General features: G+C 43.1%; 1 protein-coding gene across 3 annotated transcripts in view; it reads right to left on the bottom strand.

The window, feature by feature from the left end:
• The window catches only part of EPN2 (epsin 2), a 42,976-nt gene that overhangs the window by 20,149 nt on the left and 3,432 nt on the right, over positions 1–19,395 (bottom strand). For all 3 annotated transcript variants that reach the window (XM_084296008.1, XM_084296010.1, XM_084296009.1), the window contains exon 2: positions 3,578–4,352. In XM_084296008.1, the coding sequence (XP_084152134.1) occupies positions 3,578–4,172 (595 nt within the window). In that variant the 5' untranslated portion in view covers positions 4,173–4,352. The remainder of the gene's footprint in view (positions 1–3,577; positions 4,353–19,395) is intronic.

The following is a 19,395-nucleotide window of genomic DNA, read 5'->3' as shown; positions in this document are numbered from 1 at the left end:
TCCAAAATAATATACATAACTTTAACAAATTTTGTCATGGGGTATTTAATAAATCTTAACCCGAGCATTAATTGCCCCTAGCTATGGACGAGAAGACAGCCAACAGTCCCCAGCATGTCACAAAGTGCTGCCAAGATGAGGCTGGGAGGAGGAAGCTTCTTGCTTTTAGCTGTACAGTATCTCTCTTGGCTTCCATTTACAGATCGTAAAGCTACAGATCGTAGCTAAAACATACCAATATTTTTACAAATGACAACATCAATAGTCAGTAATGATCACATGCCATGATGTATTCCCAGAATCTCACAAGCTTTACAGCGCAGAGATCTGCAGGGCCAACAGAGTCATTAAGATGAAGCTTTGGGGGGAAGGATTTTATTAAAAACTCTCGCGCTTCACCATTTCACTTTCCACAGGACTGTTAGAGGTGAGATGAAATTATTTGCAAGGAAAACATCCCTATTTGTCAGTGCAGTACAGGCCGATGGTAAATCACTCGAGACCTTTTTCCACCTTGAATTCTCTCACGCTGTTCAGGCTATCAGTGCTGCTTTTATTTTTCCAGAAAGGATCATTTGGAAAACAAAGACAAGCAACCCCACCAAGACAAAACCCTCTAGCTCAACATCAAATACAAAACCAATCATATACGCACTGTAGATACAAGCCTACACGTACGCTGGGAGAAGCTGGAGAAGAAGAGCTGCTACAGCACTGCAATATTTACAGCCAATGCTGTGTGCTGCAGCTATCTCAGTATTTTTGAAGAAAGCAAACAAAAAGTGGCCCATGGACTTGTCTGACACTGCTCATTTAGTAACTGACAGGGGGGAAGATGTCCCTTGCTCAAATCTGACACCTTATCCAGTAGAAGTTACTTGTTCCCCTCACGATCTGTCCTGGAGAAGCTATTAAGCACATTCAGACAGCTCAGATATTTTTTTTTCTTCTTCTGCAAGACAGTACTAAACATTAGGAGGTTTTAGTAGCCACAAACAATCTCTTCAAACAAGGAGAATGCAATCAGCTACGAATCCTCAAAATCTGCACTCCCCATGCATTGTGCCCAACAAGAATCAAACGTAGTCTGCTCATACCAAAGCACAGAGATGAAACATTTCCTCTAGCTTTGTTGGTGGGAAGGTTGTTACACTCGCCCCAACTTCATTTATGTTCAAATGCCAACAAAACACACTAAATACTTTTATTAGGAGACTGGGTGTACACTTTCTTAGAGGCAAATCTCCTCCTATAGATTGCAAAAGACATAATTAAGCCTCTGATCTCCTCTCCTACAGCACAGAGGAACAGAGGACAATTCTACCAGAACACGCAGTACAGCGACTACATCTTAAATTGCAATAAGGAGAGGACTTCCCAGGAACCAACCATAATGTAATTCCTTCTATACAGCCTGCTGAGTCCCTGTCTTCAGAACAAAACAAGGATATCATTGGAGAATAAAAGAAATCACGATGGATACAATCTCTAACTTCTGAAAAGCGACTTTTCCATTAAAAGGTGTAAGGAACCCCTACATTTATGTAACAGATTAAATGTCTGGTTTAGATGAAACACCTCGTCCTACAACAAAGGACAAAGCTCTGCACACCTTTTGCAAGGTGCTGGTTTGCTTTGCTACACTCAGATAAACCATCTGTACCAGAAACGCATTCAAATTTCAGAAGATACAGGTCTGAACAATTAACAGCCATCTGTGTTTTCGCTAACAGATAATTAAATACTGGCGAGTCTGTAACAGAAGAACCACCTACAGGAAGAAAAGCCTGAGATTTCTAAAGCTTCTTAGGCACATGCTTAAGGGGGAAGAGGAAAAAAAAGGTTAAGAAACCATTACCTCAGAGACAATCCTACAGAGACAGGCAGCAAAGCAGGACACAAGTGCGAATTCCGAGTAACCTAACACTCCGCACTGACGGGATGACCAAACTCACTTCTTGACATCTAGTCCCCCATCAAAATTCCTAAAATGTCCAAGGAATAACGACTCAGAAACACGCCCTGCATTGCTCAATCCTGGCTGTGAGAAAGAGTTGGAGGCCTCTGGCAGCGTTTAACACGGCAAACAGCAGTTACACGCACCAAGTCAGGCAAGAGCTAGTGAAGAAATCGGGGTGCAACAAACCAAAGGTGTGCTCGGCATGCTTCGGTGGCTATTACTGCAGTCCATCGGCTGATGACAAAACAATATTTCAATCTATCTCCTTAATTAGGGGATTTTTAAGATAAACAAACGAGCCCTACAGACCTCAGAAGAAAAATAATGTTATTGCAGTGATAAAGTCTACTTATCAATTAAAAATTCATATTGAATCAATCCAAATATGGTTATTAAACAACTAAAATGTTTGTTAATCCACTGTTAAAATAACAGACAAATTCTCATACCTGGAAACCTTCATGCACTTTTTTTTTTTTTTAAATCCTGCATCCTAAAAGCATTTCATTTGGGGGAAAAAAAATCCTGCTTTTCTCTCTAGCTTTTATTTTCACTGTGATTTTCTTCATGCTAGCTTGATGCATCCTGCTGGCTTCCTACTGCCTTCCACAAAAAACATCGGCGTATGACAGGGGTACTGACACCACTCCCATATTTATAATCTGAGAGGCGCTTTGGGATACAGGACATGACAAACTTGAGATTCTGAAAACTGGTGCTCAATCAATTCACCACACTGGCTCTGTTACAGTCCTTCACACACTATAAGCATTCAGTTAAAGAAAAGATTTTCCTTCAGAATTAGACCACAACCACTGACATTTCAGCCAAAGGAGCTTTCATCAGATCATTACTTATATTAAGAAGGATTTAGTGCCAGCTCAGGCCTCCTCCTAACATGACAGGGAGTTCCCCCAAGCACTGCTATAAAGAATCCATTCTTCCCACACATTGTACTTGTTTCTTTCCTTAGAATGAAATGCAGGATTTGGTACTGATATTTGCACACCAAACGCTGATTGTGTAAATATTTAATCACTGACATAATCCAAGTGTTACTAGTCTAAGAACTGCTGAGTAAGCAATAAAGGAAGTTAATTACCAATACTCTTCCTAAAACACGAGAGCAGCAACATAAAGTATCTAGCAAAATGATCCAGGAATTACTCTTTATTCCTAGTTTCTGCTTCAATTATACTTTAAGAAAAAACAATCTCAACACAAAAAAAAATTCAAGCAATCCTTTTAAAACTAGAAATAAAAAAGAAATTATTAACTGTCTCCCTCCTAGACTGAGGACGTATCACATCAAACGTTGGAACATGTTCACAAAAGCAGCTCCACAATGCTACCTCTGGGAGCTGACAGTAAACAAGTGCTTTTTAAATTGATTTACGTCACCGCTCACATCCTCTCCAAAGCAAACATGCAGCCAGTCATTTCAAGAGAGCAGACCTGCACAGATGCAGCCACTGCAAAAAGCCCCTTGTGGTCCTGGAGGGCACCATTTCCTCTCACTTCTAATGGCAAATCAGAACGCGAAATATCTCAGAAGAGTGGGAAAGAAAGAAAAAAGGGTGGGGAAAAAAAATCTTGTGTGTGTTTGCTTGTACTTACAGCCATGGTAGGATGCCGGGGAGCCTCCAGACTTTCCGTATTCTTGCTCCGAGTAGCTGGTGGAGAGGTTTGGCTGACTGGAACCTCGACCGAAGGTGATCTGGTTGCTGCCCACCCCGGTGGCCACCTGAGCCATGCGTTCTTTGGTCTTCAGGGCCTGGGCCCTCTCTGTCTTAAGTCGCTCGTCGTCCTTCAGCAGAGACACCAGCTGCTTGGATTTCTCCCTGACGTTGATGCCCTGGTCTTTCCCATCGCGATCGATATACTGAAAATCTTTCAACGTCTGGATAGCAAAAATATTCTCTTTACACTGCTGCGCCACTCTCTCCGAGCCAGTTTTGATCAGGTAATCTAAGAGCGTAAGGGCCTTGTACACGTGTCGCCAGTTCTTGCCGTGGTCGTTGAGTCGCTTCCAGATCATGCTCATAATTTCAGAGAAGGCCACAACGTTGTAAGTCAGATCTGCTATCTCAGTCATCAGCGAGCTGGAGGGGCCCCACGGGTCGTTAGAGGTCGCTTCCCGAACTTTTATTTCGGCCTCTGAGTAATTGTTCACAATGTTCTTCATCTGCCGTCTAATAGACGAAGTCGTCATTTTTATTTCCCTTTTTAGTCAGCGCGGTGCTAGGACACAAACAAAAAAAGGGCTATATCTGCTCTTCTATGAACGTTTCTGAGCTACGAAGACTCCGTATCTGTAGCTTATTTGCAAGAAGTTCCACTACAATCATTTCCTCTCTTCAAGAAAACGACACGAGAAAATGAAAATCATGACCTAAGTAAGAAAGAAAAAAAAAAACAAAACAAAACAAAGCACGTTAGTGGAGTCTTTCGTTATCCCTACACGGAAAGCAATTACGTACGCTTTTGAGAAATTCTGGTAGTGATGCGTTTGCTCTCTAAATTTCTTCAGAAGATTCGAGTTTGAAAAAAAAAAGACAAAAAACCCTTACTCTTCTCACCTCGAGAAGAATGGATAGACCAACTGCTGGGAAGTGCCAGCTATAAACAGGTAACGTCAAATGTCAAAGCTTAGAAATACCTGAGCTGCCAAAGAAGACAGAAAGTAAGAAATTATCTGCACTGATGCAAATGGAAAACTTGAAAAGCAAACCAGAAACGAAGTCCGAGAAACAAGTTACGGATTTAATTTCCAACAAGGTAAAACCCACCTAGAAGTTTTAATTACAGAAAGCTCGGCGCTAGCTTGCAGAGTTTATAGGAAGCTGCATTACAGCTGGCAGCTGCGGTCTGCTACCGTTGCTGCAGGAGTCTGCGTACCGACACCAAGTGCATTTCCTCCACGTTGACCAAGGCATTTCCGAGGCCCCAGATAAAGGCAACGAGCACTCAGTTTCAGGGCAGAGATCTTGAACCCTGCTGTGCCTTAACCCGAGGCCCAGAGAGGAGAAAGGAGCACCAGAACGATGCACTCCGGCTCAAGGTGACCTTTAATGCTAAGCAGATTAGAGGGGAATTTTGTTTTTTTTTTTCCAAATGCATTTCCTTTGTGCATTTGACAGCGCTCACCAGATCCCCAATTTCTGCGCTGTATGTCTTTCAGGCAGCACGGAAGAATTTTTAATTATATGAAAATGGAATTGTAAAATTGAAATGACTGGCAAGAAAACCCAAGGACGAGCTCTGGAGCTGGAAACTCGCTTCGGTTATTTATGTAAGGTCACTGTTTTGAGTAAACAGAGGCCTATTAAGCTTTAGAATACATTACTCGAGCAAACTGGCAGATTTTGGTATTGCATTAACATCGTCAGAAGTCTTTGACATTCACCACTTGTTTGAACTCTAACAGTATTTGCCCCATTAATAGATGGCATGCGTAACGTGTCCTCTAACAACTTCTCCCAATGCCCCAAAGACACAACCCGATCACTGACAACAGACACGGGGAGCATTAAAGCACGGATTTCATTCCACCACTGTTATCATTCCTCAGATTATTAACATGCCATTTAAAATGAAAGCAGAAGTGTTGGACAACACGCAGCTCTACAAAGGCTTCTTCGGTCCAAAGGCACGCACGCATCTTTCCTGGAAAGCGACCGAGCAAGCTGAGCTACGGGAGTTCATTCTTCTACTGAAGTTAGGGTACCTCCTGAACCAGGCAAATAAATAAAATAAAATAAAGTCTTATCAAGCTCTCAGACACAAATCCTCATGTAAAGAGTATGAGAAAAAGAATATCAATGTTGCCTGGACTTGTAACTAACCTACAAGGCCCTGCCAAGCCCTCTTGGAGTTGCTTTAAATCCCCCAGCACACTCAGCCAGCCCAAAGCAGAGCTCCCATCACCTTGCTGTGAACCTGGATATTTGTTCCCCGTGTTGTAGACAGGGGGCACGCTTTTTAAGAACAAGTCACCTTCCGTTTCTTTATGCCACTCGTGGTTTTATGGAAACCGGACATCTCCTGAGCTCTGAGTTTAATTTTTGGAAGCTGTTGCAGGTCTCCAACCAACCCTGCCACCTTCCCATGTCTCCCTTACACTTCCATTCGTGTATTTTATCACTCAAACAGATCTCGGTCTTTCTTCCTTCTTTCCAATGATTCAGGATTCTTCTGAAATGTAGCTGCTTGGCTTTGATTTGGTCACGTCAGTATTTAGAAATTAACTGGAAAAGGGAGCACTTGCAAGGGCACTGAGCTCCGGCAGGACACGTCACTGGAAATAGCCCTTTGCTGGGAGAACTGAGTGTTCATCTCTCACCCTGCTTCCTGTCTTCTAACCAACTGTGAATTTATGAAAAACGCTTTTATCTTACGAGAATTATTTTTCTTTAAAGGCCAGGGATGAGAGGCCTTACAAAATACTTACAAAAGTGCACTATGCTGTCAAGTGCCTCAGCTATGTGTACATCCGTGACCAGAGAAAAAGCGAAGTGTGCTTCATTACTTGCTGTAACTTCATGAGCTTTTGAAAATATCACTTTAATACCAGAAACCATATAGGAAAGGTGAATTTTACAGTACATGGGAACATGTGCCAGTCCTAAACGACACCAACTTCAGCCAAGGGAATAAATACAACCAAAGAACCATCACAATCACAACACAAACCATCACACAATCAGGTCCGCCAGCCCATATTATGGTTGAAGAGATCAAAAAGCCAACTACCCCTCACTACATAAAAGCGAGAAACCATTCCGAATGCACGATCAAAACCATCCACAGAAAGTCGGAGCTTTTTCAGAGACCTCGGTGCATTACCATCTCACAACAAACCACAAGGAAGCACAATGCTCCTGCAGCTTCAGCAGAAAGCTGGGTTTGCAGTTTTAACGCTGGAGTTGCAAAGACAGCAGAAAGCAAGACCCGCTGATTGTCACCACCATCCCTGGCCGACGGCAGGAAAAGCCCCATCAGCTCGGGGAGGTTTCTTTGAAAGATGAAGCAGAGAGGGGAAGGTGGAGATCTCTTCTGCTCAGCTTTGGCAAGCCTTCCAAGCCGTCTCTTCCTGGTCCCTGGTCAGATGTTTTCTCTGTTTTATAACTTGTCATCTTTAAATAGATAGAAAAGGAAATGCACAACACTCTAGACCACACAGCGAAGCTTCCCCGTGCTATCAAGGGTTATCTGGAAGGGAATACCTAATTTCCTTTGCCCTCCATGAATAATCCCAGTGAATTCTCGTGGTGCTCTTTTAGATTCGGTGCACAGACAGGAGGAATTCTTGACTGAACTTCTTCTCAACAGCTCTCTCACAAGAGATTAAATTCACTGAACGCAATCTACATGAGGAAACCATATTTAATTTGCTGAGACTAACTCAGAAATGAGGCCAAGCCACAAAGTCCTTAATAAACTTAGTTCAAAGCTGCAGCCGTACAAATCCACCTATATACAGACTTCCAGCAGAACCCATTCCGATCTCAGGAATGCAAAACTCAACCTGGGGTTTGTCTGCACTGATAAAATGCCCTTCACTTCAAGCCTGAAGGTAAATATACACACAGGCCAGCTAGGTATGGACCAGAAACACATGAAAAGCCTTTCACATCAAGTGGGCAAGAGAAAGGGTGAAAACTGACACTAGATGAAAGTTTGCCAGAAATTTGTTGAAATTTTTAATTATGTCAAGCCACCCATGCCAATGGGTCTGCAGGAGGCAAGCACCACCTGGGATATCCACACCCACCTACTATTTCAAGGGACTGCACGTGAAACAGGAATCCCACAAAGCCACCAAGAGCCTCTGCTGCCCAAGATGTGCTGAAACAGCTAAGGGAAGTTCCAACATATTTTGAAGCTCCAACATATTTTGAAGCTTTACCTCTATGCTTTGTGCTCCTGATGCTTTATCTCCAAGATCCAGCCCGCTCCTGTGGTCTCGGGTTAGTTGGAGAAGCCAGGGCCTGGAGAGTGCTTCTTGCCAGCCTGCAAGGAACCAGGCTAAAGGAAAGTGCTGACTCAGGGAGAAGTTCCCCCAGACAGACAGAAACTCACACCACACCTGCAAAGAGCAAACAGCACGCACGCAAACACATCCCCAACCGTCACACTAAGTCAACTTCTACTTCTGGCAAGGAGAAAGGGTTCGCACCGCCTGGCGCTCTGAATTCCTACCCCAGGTTTCTTACGGGAGCTCGTTATGCGTACAGATCCCAAATGCTTTTACAAAGCCATATTTTCCACACAGAGGAACCAGGAATTTTGACAAACGAAGCGTAAGGCTTTATTTAAAATTCAGGAATACAACAACAGGAAAAATGTCTTCGCTGGCACTTTTTCTATGCCGGATCCCGCAGCGCTCGAGAAATTTTCAAATTCAGTTAATTCTTTCACACGCTTTTTTTTTTTTCCTTAGTCATAAATAATTCTTACAGAAGAGCTGCAGACCACAGGGCTATCGTTACACTGCCTGCGGTATAATATCCTACTGTAGTGCAAACATTGTTCCCCGCACCAGACAGGAAGAGAGGCGACTGGACTTTGTGATGCCTTGGAGAAGAGCACGAGGAGAAGCAAAGGAGCTTGGCACTACGCAGAAAAGCCAACAAGCAGCACACTTATTAGCTCCCTCTTGCTATTGTGCAGCAGAGAAAACAGCAATTCATGTGAATAAGACAGTAAAATGAAGACGCTGGAATTACCATCAATGCCCTTCCTTAACCTTCAAAATTATTTAGGAAATGAATTACAAACACAGATTGGCAAAGGGTTTGGAGAACGGGGTTAACTCCAGAAGAAAGGTTTAATTTCCATTTTACACAGTTTAATGGTTTGTCCTCCTCGGTTAATTTCTGAGAAGAGGAAATGGCTCAAAATTAAAAGTTTTGGAAGCTTTCCACCCTCTTTTACAAATGAGAGAACAAGGTCAGCTTTCACAGACAGCAGGTGGCCCAATGATTCCTTTAGATGAAGAGTTAACGCTGAGAGATGCCCTCCTTCAAATCTGGGCACAGCCATGAACGCCAAGGTTCGATTCTGCGCTGGTTTTACAGCCGTGCCTCAGTCCCATGGAGAAACTCAGTCCTGCCTGCACGGCCATACAGCAGATTTACAGACACAAATTTGCCTTTTCTCCCTAACACCTTTCTATTTAAACCAGGAGGGCAGTCTTAGAGCTCAGCGGGGAGCTCAGCTCCTTACCCAGCCTACAGAAAGGGGACACGGGGCAGAAATCCAGCGACTCACCACCTAGCTGAGCACAGCAGCACCACCAGAAGCAGGACCTGCCCAGGTGGCTGCCGGTGCTGTGACTTTGGCAGCTCCAGGTGCCTTGGCAGCCCGTGGCACAGCTGAAATTACCACAGCTGGAATTGCTGGCAGCGTGGGAGATGCTCTGAAGCGCTGCGAGCAGGGAGAGCCTCGGCGAGAGTTGTACAAATCCGGGCAAACGATCCAAATCCGACCTGCGCTGGAGGTCTAATTTTAGGATTACAAGCTTCGACAACAGCTCTTTAAAAATAACACATTCCTCCTTCTCCGGCTAGGTCAAGTGTCACCGACAGTGCTAGCTGCATTTTATGCAGCACATTGCAGTTTATTTTTCGGTAGTGATACAGCAAGCGCCGGGTGTGTAATCAGTACGAGAATATTGCGGAATTACAGAACAGCACAAGGTCAAGCCACTGCGCGCTGAACCAGAAATTCTAAATGCAAATTAATCCAACACAGCAGCGAAAATACCTCCCCGAACTCTCCAAAGGAATTTGTTCTCTGGGGATTACCTACTTGAATGAAAGCACTTCATCTTTTATTCTCGCTAATAGAGGAGAAAAAAAAAATCACCCAATGCCTGCCTCAAAATAAAAAGTAACGATTTGAAATAAATTCAGTGCACCACCAGGTACGTCGAGTCGCATTTTCAACTGGATTAAAGACGGTGGGAGACGTTTCTCTCTTTTCACATTTTCCTTTTGGAACAGAGGAGTAAGAAATCTGATATTCTTGCCAGAGGCTGTGCGTAGACTATTACTGATTAGAAAAGTCCAGCCTCGACTCTTAGGCTGCTTAGTGGGTGACAGGGGACTGCCAAAGGGAAGCCATCCTATCTTCTCTTCCAGCAGCTCAGAGCCCTGACAGATCAGCTCCAATCTGAACGCTCGCAGGTGTGTGAGAACTGAGCACGCAGCCAACATTTTGTAGTCGTGCAATTTTAGGATTCAACTGACAAGAACAACTACGATCTTACGTATCCGTGCTCATCCAGCAGCCCTGGTATTTTCAGAAGGTACTTGCTGCTTACAATTACACCAAGATTTCATTAACTCAATTCAGCTTGCACTTTATTACTACGAAGCAGACGTCACCATGAGCAGTTTCTCCTATCCACCCACACACCACAGCCATGCAACCACATTAATAAATTCAATAGGCCAAAGGCAAACGCTCATCATGACACAGAGCAGGGAAAAACATCGGTTTAACTCCCCATCTTACCACTGCTCAAAGCCGAGAGACTAATTAGTACTTTTACCTTGCAACATGAATTTCTAATGGAAAAAACTGTTCAAAGAACAGCGAGAGATGCAAAGCCCTAACTGTTTGTATGGCCAAGACACTCTTATTCTTTTTGAGTTCAGATTGTTAAGTGCACGGGCTGCTAACACAAACTACAAGCCTGTAAAGAAACAGGTGGTGGATTTAATTTCTTAAATATCTTTAATATCTTAATGCAGGTGTATGCTCACCACTAACCAAGCTGGTAGAAAATTCTGAAGTGGGAAACTTGCATCCTAAAATCCTCCATGCGTGCTGCTGTAGGAGCTTTCTGGCCAAAACTGGGGGTTTTGGTTGGGCTCTGCTGTCAGCAGCCGTGCTCACGGAGAACTGAGGACGTGGTGCAGGCTGAGCACGGCTCCTGGAAGCTGCTGTCCTGCCCCAAGCCACCTCTGCCCCTCGCAGCACTTCTGGGGACGGTGTGAATGGGCTCAGGGAGCGCATCGGCCCAGCTGGGCTTTCTGGCAGATCAGGTCACCCAACCGATTAATGCCAAGGTCGCTCTACTGCCTTTGAAGTACAAATAAGGGAAGTAACATTAATTTCGACAGCAATCTATGGTCACATTTCACGAGGCAAAATGTAAAGCTACGCCTTGAAGCCCAAATTGCTGGCAGCAACGAGTTTAATCCTGGGACTTGCCTTCAACAGGTAACAACCGTAAGAACTGCAAGCAGTGGGTTTTCTGGGAAATCTCCTTTACCACCCAGCTGCTCCTAACAGAGAGACTCATTTTGTTTAGAGCTGAAGACAGCCACAGAAAATTGTCCTCTAGTTTTTCAAAACTGGTTAAGATCTTAAAATCTGGGTCCTACCCTTCTTACAGACTGATTTCAGCTATCTGTCCCATAACACTAGTCCATCTTTCCCTATTATTCCCTATTATTTCCCTATTATTCCCCTTATATTTTCATGCTGTACTCACCACTCAAGTTGCCAAAATACATTTCAAATAACCCTGCCTCCTCCCTGTCTTCCTCCTGGAGCTGACTAACGTTCCTAGCATCACCACCAGAGCAGGAAAAGCAATCCCACCCCAAGGAGCCCTGCCTGGCAGAGAGCACGTGCAGCCAGAGAGCGGCACAGCGAGCCCAGCAGCAGCAGCCTGGGTTTAGCTGGGCTGGGTTTTCCAGGAAACAGCACTCACAAGCACTGCTGGTCACTCTGCTCTACTTTTGTGCTACCTCTGTTCCTGACTTTGAGCTCTAAGTGCATCTTTGATGGAAGTGAATCACTTAAAGGCAAAAAATAAAATCAACTCACTTGAATCTTCCTTGGTATGCTACTTCCTACTTGCTTCGTTCATACATTATTAAGGATCATCCTATTCCCAAATGCAAATATTACCTTCATTATTATTTTTATATTATTATTGTGGAATTAGGAAAAAATAATCTGGCTTGAAGATGTGAATCCCACATTCTCCCATGCAGACATGTCCCAATTTCCAGCTGTTGTTGTAACGACTGCTCTAGGTTTCTGAATCTTCAGCATCAATATTCTACCTACTCTCCTCTCTGCTCTGGACATTTAGATGGAAAATTATTTGAGTGGGAATTAGCTTGCTCTTCTCAAAGAGGATGACAAAGACTTGTTACTAAAAAGCATCTGCGCCTGTTCCATTATTAAAGGTCACTTTCTTGCCGTTAGCTCTTGCAGAGAACATGTTAAAGGCTCTTAGCTTTGATAGTCTGCATCCAGCAATTCTGTACGTGTCAGCAGGACTCCGCAGACCCTGCAAGGAGTCCAAAAGGCAGAGGACAACACCTATAGCGTGTAATCCAAAAGTCAAGCCTCTGATACTTCTGACACAGCTGATTATAGCCTGAGACTTTTTTTGTAAAGCAAATCTTCTGTGTAATACTACTGTCTGTATAGCCCACAGTGCCTGCATCACCCTGTGGATTATTCTTTCACCCACTGTTTTAATGCAAATTATTAAAAGCATTCTCTCCCTTTAGATTTATAAACAGAACAAGAAAGCGACTTAAAAACTCACCCACTCCATTTTCTCTTTTTTTTTTTTTCCAAGCGCATTCCATCTAGTCCAAATGCACAGAAATTCTAGCCCATTAACATCCATCAGCTAACAGAAGGGTAATGAATTCATCAATACTGCTAAAAGGCGTGGGTACAGCATCATGCTGAATCATTTAGTAACTACATCTGCAGCAAGAAGAGCTCAAACAACCCGCCTTACGCTGTCAGCAACCATCTTCCTGAAGGAGGCAAAATGAATGTATTAAGATCACCCTCGATTTCGTTACCCCTCTTGACGAGGTTGGTAGTGTCTCTACACACCGGTATTTGCGTGCCAATCAAATCCTGTCTGCTGCTGCTGCTGGTGTTCCCCTCCAGACATCAGCTTCCTCGACCAGGCCACCTGTACTCTAGGGAGAAGCTTTCAGTGCTCATTTTTCTGCAAACGACATGCGGACCAGGCTTTCCCCTGCTCGTTAACACTGAAGTCAGAAGTCTGAAACTGAGTTTTCAGTTTGTAAAGAAAAAAATAATAATTAAAACCAAAACATGTATTGTTCCCTCAACACCAGGCTACTGCAATTGTTAGAGTGCCAGACTTGACTCAGGTTTTTCTTTGTTATCTGTTTACAAAGCCATGGAGTGACCACCTTCTCCCTGCAGCAAGAACTTTTCCCAACAGTGGTAAGTTCTGAACATCAGACAGGTACCAGCTCCCAGGATCAGTTAATCTTTGGAGAAAATGCATTACTGACAGACATGAAAGCACAACTACCACCAACAAAAAGCCCATTCCTGTGGCTGGGACTACAGGTAGGGTATCATGGGGGTAAGAGGAACCCTATTATTATTTCTCATTGAAAAATAAAAGATATTTATTCTGTTTTAAAAAAGGAAAAAAAAAAAAAAACAAAAAAAAAACAGACTTAATAATATAAAAGAACAAAATGACATTCAAGCTGTGGATTAGAAACTACCTTGCTTGTTTTGCCTTGTTCAGGTATGCCAAGTCTGGTCGCCTCTGCCTCACAGCAGGTTTTAAAATGATAGTGAGTACATTGCACTGTTGTTTACACTTTCAGTTATAATGGTATCTACTCTAATTAAGCCCAAGAATAAAAAGTGTTTTGTTAAGGTAGCCTTTATAAACCAAGTACAGTTAATTCAACACTCAGTAACTCAGCTTCCTTTACATAGATACTGTCTTCGAATACATACACTCACACATGTGTCTACATATCCTTAACTCCCACGGCTTAATTCAATTAATACTATTAAATCTTTAATGCTTAGCTTCAAAGGCGTTTTTTTTTTTTTTTTTTAATTTTTAATAGCTCTCATAGGTTAGCATGAATGCTCTAAGTCTTTCTACTATATTTTAAATAAACTCTCTTCTTTCCACTTTGATGTTTGCCTTTCTGACAACCCTCTGCTCTCTGAAGCTCCTGGAACCTTGTTTTCTGCAAAATGATGACATTACAAACTCCAAAAGATATGTTAATCACGGCGCTGCAATCAGGGATTTTTTTCTCTCACCTGCCCTCTGGGCTGGGAGTTGGCAATGGGACTGCTTTCATCAAAACAATGTGGCAACCCGTAAGGAGGGAGGGCGTAATGGCGAGGGAGGGGACTCTCATTTGCATCTGTTTAGCATGCAAGCAGCAGGCGGTGCTTAATTCTCTTTTACTCTGGTTTCCCATGAAAGGGGAAAACGGGAAAGTCACCGGATTTTATCAAAACAGCTAAAACAGCAGTTGTGACAAAACACAAGCCGGGTTTCAGGGAGCACGAGGCTCCAGGCATTTAAAGACAGGTCCATATAGCACATCTGATGGGCACTGGAGGTGTTCTTAATTGTAAGGCTTTGCTTGTGCAGCAGCATCACCATTATAAATTCGACCAGCGAGAGGTCTGGTCTATACACAAGTCTGCAGATGCACACCTACATAGAAATAGATGGAATTTACCAGTTTGCTACGTGGTGAAAGCTCCCCGTGAGCTAACCCGGAGGCAGGTGACAGCAGAGTGCTTCCCTCCTGCCCTTACCCAGAGCGCAGCATCCCCAGGGTCACAGCCCTGCCTCCTGGTCCCACCTGCCTGCCACCGAAGGGACAACAAAGTCAGTCCTGGTGGTGGATTTAAGCCTCTCTATAAAGCACAAGCTAAGGGAAAGGATAATCAAGCACTGACCCTCCTCTGTTACAGTTAATTTTTCTTCTGAACTAGAAAAAAAAGAAATCCCTTTGTAAAGTAAAGCTAAAAATCAGCATTCCCAGAGACAGGAAAGGCACTGTATGATATACGCTATCCAAGCTGAACGAAAAAAAAAAACAACAACCCAAGCCATGAAAAAAATTTGGCTCTGTCCCAAGGCACCCAGACACAATTTCATGCTGGCACGTACGTAGCAAAGAAACTTCTGAATTCAGGATGTGCAAGCCTGCTTCTTTCATTTACACCTGGAAAGCTCACCCTATGAAAAACCAACGGGCCACAGTCAGCAAGTAAGCGACCAGCCCCACATCAAGAGCCCCCTCGTATGTTCCAAGCAAAGCACACGCTTACATCCTCTGCTTGCTCTGAGCCATAAACTGCAGAACAGAAACCCCCTCGGGAAGCGTACTAAAACCAGGCTGCTGAGGACAGCCCACAGAACTGTCCTGCCATTCCTCACATCTTCACCAGCTCAGCAGCCTGCAACGTAAGCGCAGAATTACACCCACGAACACCTCTCAGCGTTACGCAGCTGCAGGTAGACACGGGCCACGTTGTGCCTCTTAAAGCACACGTACGTACCCTCTCGGAGGCATCACGTATTCGTGTTGTTGTGAAATTAAAAATAAGCAGACCCTATTAGTTGGAAGATAGACACAGAAATGTCAATTATACTATGCAGGGTGCTCAAACCAGCAGGCCAGGCAAAAAGAGATTACTCACTAGGTAGTCAAACGTACCAAAGCCAGACTGTTGCAGACTGTCTCCGTGTTTCACAAAGGGGTCAGCGATTTGTAAATCTTAAATGCAACACTTAAGCAGTTCTGCAGACTAAAAAAAAACCCTCACATCCTTTGAGGATACACCTCAGCGCTTCTCTGCAAGAAAAGTTTGAAGTGATTTTGCTGTCACAAAAGCATCCATTCTTCGGTTTCCCTGAAATTTAAGGATTTTGAAAACAACAACAACAAAAAAACTTTTATAAACACTCCTGTACTTTACTTCCTTATTAAATCTTCCCCAGAGAGCCAGTAAACATACAAACACAAATATTTTTCAGACGGGTCACCCAGCTAACAATCTTTACAAAAAAAAATCTCCAGAAAGCAGTCGTCTTGCTGAAAATGTACTAAAAAATGGGCTGCATCATTATAATCCAATGCAATAACAATCTTCCTGTTCTTCTGAGTAGCACATAAAAATTTCAGCTTTAGGAATATACAAGGGAATATTGTAGAGATTCTCAAAAACAACCACTGCAATATTAAATATTGATTTCTGAACTCTATTTGCATATTTCGAACAAGAAAAGTACTTGGTGTTACCTACGCTGTTTATCTAAAAGCATTCCAGCCGAGGCATTATCTTTACTTTCTGAGAAACGCTCTCCCAAATCAGTAGACAAAGTTTAACTTGCACGAAGTCTGCTCAGCAACAGCAGCAAGAGAATAGTAACACTGCTCATCGCTAACAATCATTTCAAGCCCTTTAAAATTAAAAATAAAAACACTGCAAGAAACAATCATTACAATAAAGCCATGCAACATGCCACTATTTGCTTGGAAAGCAAATATTTCATGAGATAACAGATGCAAGTCTTATGCTTTCAAATGATTATTATACAAAGAGGTTTTTATCAAATGATAAAATAAATAACTGGGTACGAGCGTTTTAAAGAGTGACCAGATCTTCCCTGGATCTGCACGCTGCTGGAAACACACGATTCAGGATTTCTCTCTAAACTGATTTTACTGGTCACTCTCCAGCAATGTCCCAAAATGGAAAAGTGTTTCGCTGATTAATTAACTAACTGAATAATTAAATACATTGAAGTTCTGTTTTTCAAATAATAATTTGGGTGCCTTCCTTTACATATAGCACGTGACAGAGTACGTTCTGCTTGGCCGTCAATCAGAGGATGGGCAGGCACGTTAGAACAGTTCTGCTTAGAAGTGAGGGATTAGGATTCATTAAAGATTTTATTTTTTTGCTGATTTTACAGGGTTAGGGATTAGGCTTGATCGAAAATCTATGTCTAAAAGCTGTTGTCACAAGCCTCCTCCCTTGTCCAGAGCTGAATCTTAACAGAAAGGCGGCAGCACCAGCAACTGGGTCAACAGAATTGGCTGACAAAATCCTCACTGCTCTGCTCAAAAAAAAAAAAAAAAAAAAAAAAGGTAACAATCATCAAGAGAATGGCCAAACCATGACTTGGGTCAGTTCACCCAGTTAGCAGCACACAACTGGCCACTCGAGTACAGATTTCCCATCTGCAAGCAGGGACGTTTAAGGGAATCTTTCGTGCCTCTGTCTCAGGGAAGGAAGTTGCTTTTAAAAATACTTTGTTTTGCCTTTCCCTAAGGAATATCAGAACCATATACCAATTATTTTAGTGTTTTTGTTGTCCGTGAGGTCCAACAAACAAAGGTCTTACTTGTGAACTGCACAACCCTTACACCAGTGAGCAATTACTCATGCGATTAGTCCCAATGAAGTCAGAAGAACTGTTTGAGAAAGAAATTGCTTGCCAACCTAAGGGTTGCACAATCAGAAAAAAAAAATATAACAAAAACACAGAGGGGGATAAATTGCATCTGACAAAAAATACAATCAAGAAATAGCTGGTGACAGATTGTTATTTAAGTACAAGGAAGTGATTTAAACAGTCAGGAGCAGTTGTAATAAGCTTATACAATTCTCTATTAAGATTCTTAAAATGTCTTTGTTCTAGCAAAGCTATGAAAAGACGGTTGCCCTTGTAAAGGTTCAGAAACTATCAAATTGATGTTAAAGCTAGAAATGAATGTGATTTCAAACCAAGTAAAGGAGAAAAAGGAAAAAAAAAGAGCATCTCTAGCATCATTAGCACCTCTGTCGTCCATGCTCTTAGTTCTAAGTAGCATGGGCACGACGTACGTTGGGGGATTTCACTGTGGCAGAACTCAACCAGACCAAAGAGACTAACACACAGAGCACAGAGCTCGCTCTACTCTTGTCTCTGCTTCTTAAATAATGGAAGCCACCAGCCTGATTTTAGGAGGTGTTACTTTACAGAAGTGACATCTTCAAACCTGCGGGAACATCTCCAAAAGCGAGGTGAACTCAAAGTTTGGCTGTTGAATTTCTCCAAGGAAGCAGATGTGGCATTTTGTGCACGACCCTCAGCCTGCGCTGCCTGTCCTTAAGTAGTCACTTCGGGAAAAAACAGGCCAAGAAAGCGGCCGTGAGTTTAGCTATAGCTACACGGAACGACCACCAGGCTGGTCTTCTGAGTTGTCTTGTGGAACAGACGTGAAACATCTCCAGGTAAGGTTCCCAGCATGTTTTTAAGCAGCTTAAGTTTCAAAAAAAGGATTGGTATTGTTGAATTAAAAAAAAAAAATGTTAAATGATGCATTGTAAAACCAAAAAAAGCAAGTGATTCACAGATTAATGTTTTACCATAAGGAATAAGAACAGAAATTTCCATTGGAAAAGAAACACGCACAAAAACGCTGGGTCTAAAGGTGATCAAATCTGAGCCATGGGAAATGCGTATATGACCCTACTGGAGACAGGAACTGGGACTGCTATTTAAACAGGTACTAAAATAGATGCATATGTGTGCAAAGTGCAAGGTAATTATGGTGGCAAGGAAGCATGTGGAGATAGAGAGGGGCTGGAAGACAAAAGACAGGTTTGTACCATTTCTAGAGAAGCAGATTGCATTCAAGCGTTCTCCTGTCTAGGCCACCCTCCGAAACCATTCCGCTTTTCATGCCTTGTAAATTTGGTATTTATTACCCAGTTACATGACTGAAGACTCAGCAACTGTAGACTACATTAATAAAACAGCACTTGGAGGAACGACAGGAGCAGCCAACGCCGTGGAAGAGAAGCGCATATATCAGAAGAGGGCTCAGGCAAGAATTTCCACTAATTACTTGAGGCAGTTCAGGGAGCTATGTTCCTGGCCGTGGAAGGAAAATTATGAAATGAAATGAAAACAAACCGCACGCATCAGGACAACAAAACTCCTGAGTCTGAGGTTTTTGAGAACTTTACCCAGCCACCTCCACCATAAAGCCAAGATAAGGAGAGCCTGCGAGGCCGAGATGCCGCCAGCCCTGGGCCGGGACTGGTCTCCCCCTGGCCGGAGCCAGCTGTGCTCGTGCTGCCAGCGGGGACCTGCTGGTGCTGGGCTCTGCTCCGTGCCCTGCTCATGTTTCCCCACCTGGACAGAGCTGGCTTTTTCAAGTTGCTGTGCAGCCAAGGCATAAGCAGCGTGAATGGACCACGTCTGACCTTGAACGCGAGCTAGGCGAGGACTGAGATAGAGGCATTTATGTTAACAGCCCTGGGTGACATGAGAACAGATAGACACACTATTAACAATTAATGCCATGCAGGGCGTTGGGCCTGGGATCCATTTTTAAGTTCGGTTTTGGCAGCTACACCAAAATATTTGGGCTCATAATTACCTGTGCTGAAGAAAAGCATTGCACTAAATATAGTCTTACCAAAATGAAAATTTTTTTAACATTTCCATATAAAAATGCAATGGTATTGGGGTTAGAAAACACAAAAATACTTTAATATTAGTTTTGTGATTAGTATAATCATTCACACAAACTCCAGTCTGAGATATTTGCAGGCATTTAACTTCACGTTCTAACTCTGAA

Source organism: Netta rufina (genome assembly GCF_964035555.1).
Source record: "Netta rufina genome assembly, chromosome: 15".
Taxonomy (NCBI): Eukaryota; Metazoa; Chordata; class Aves; order Anseriformes; family Anatidae; genus Netta; species Netta rufina.
Note: the sequence above shows the minus strand (reverse complement) of the source record. Positions and strands in the feature narration are given on the sequence as shown.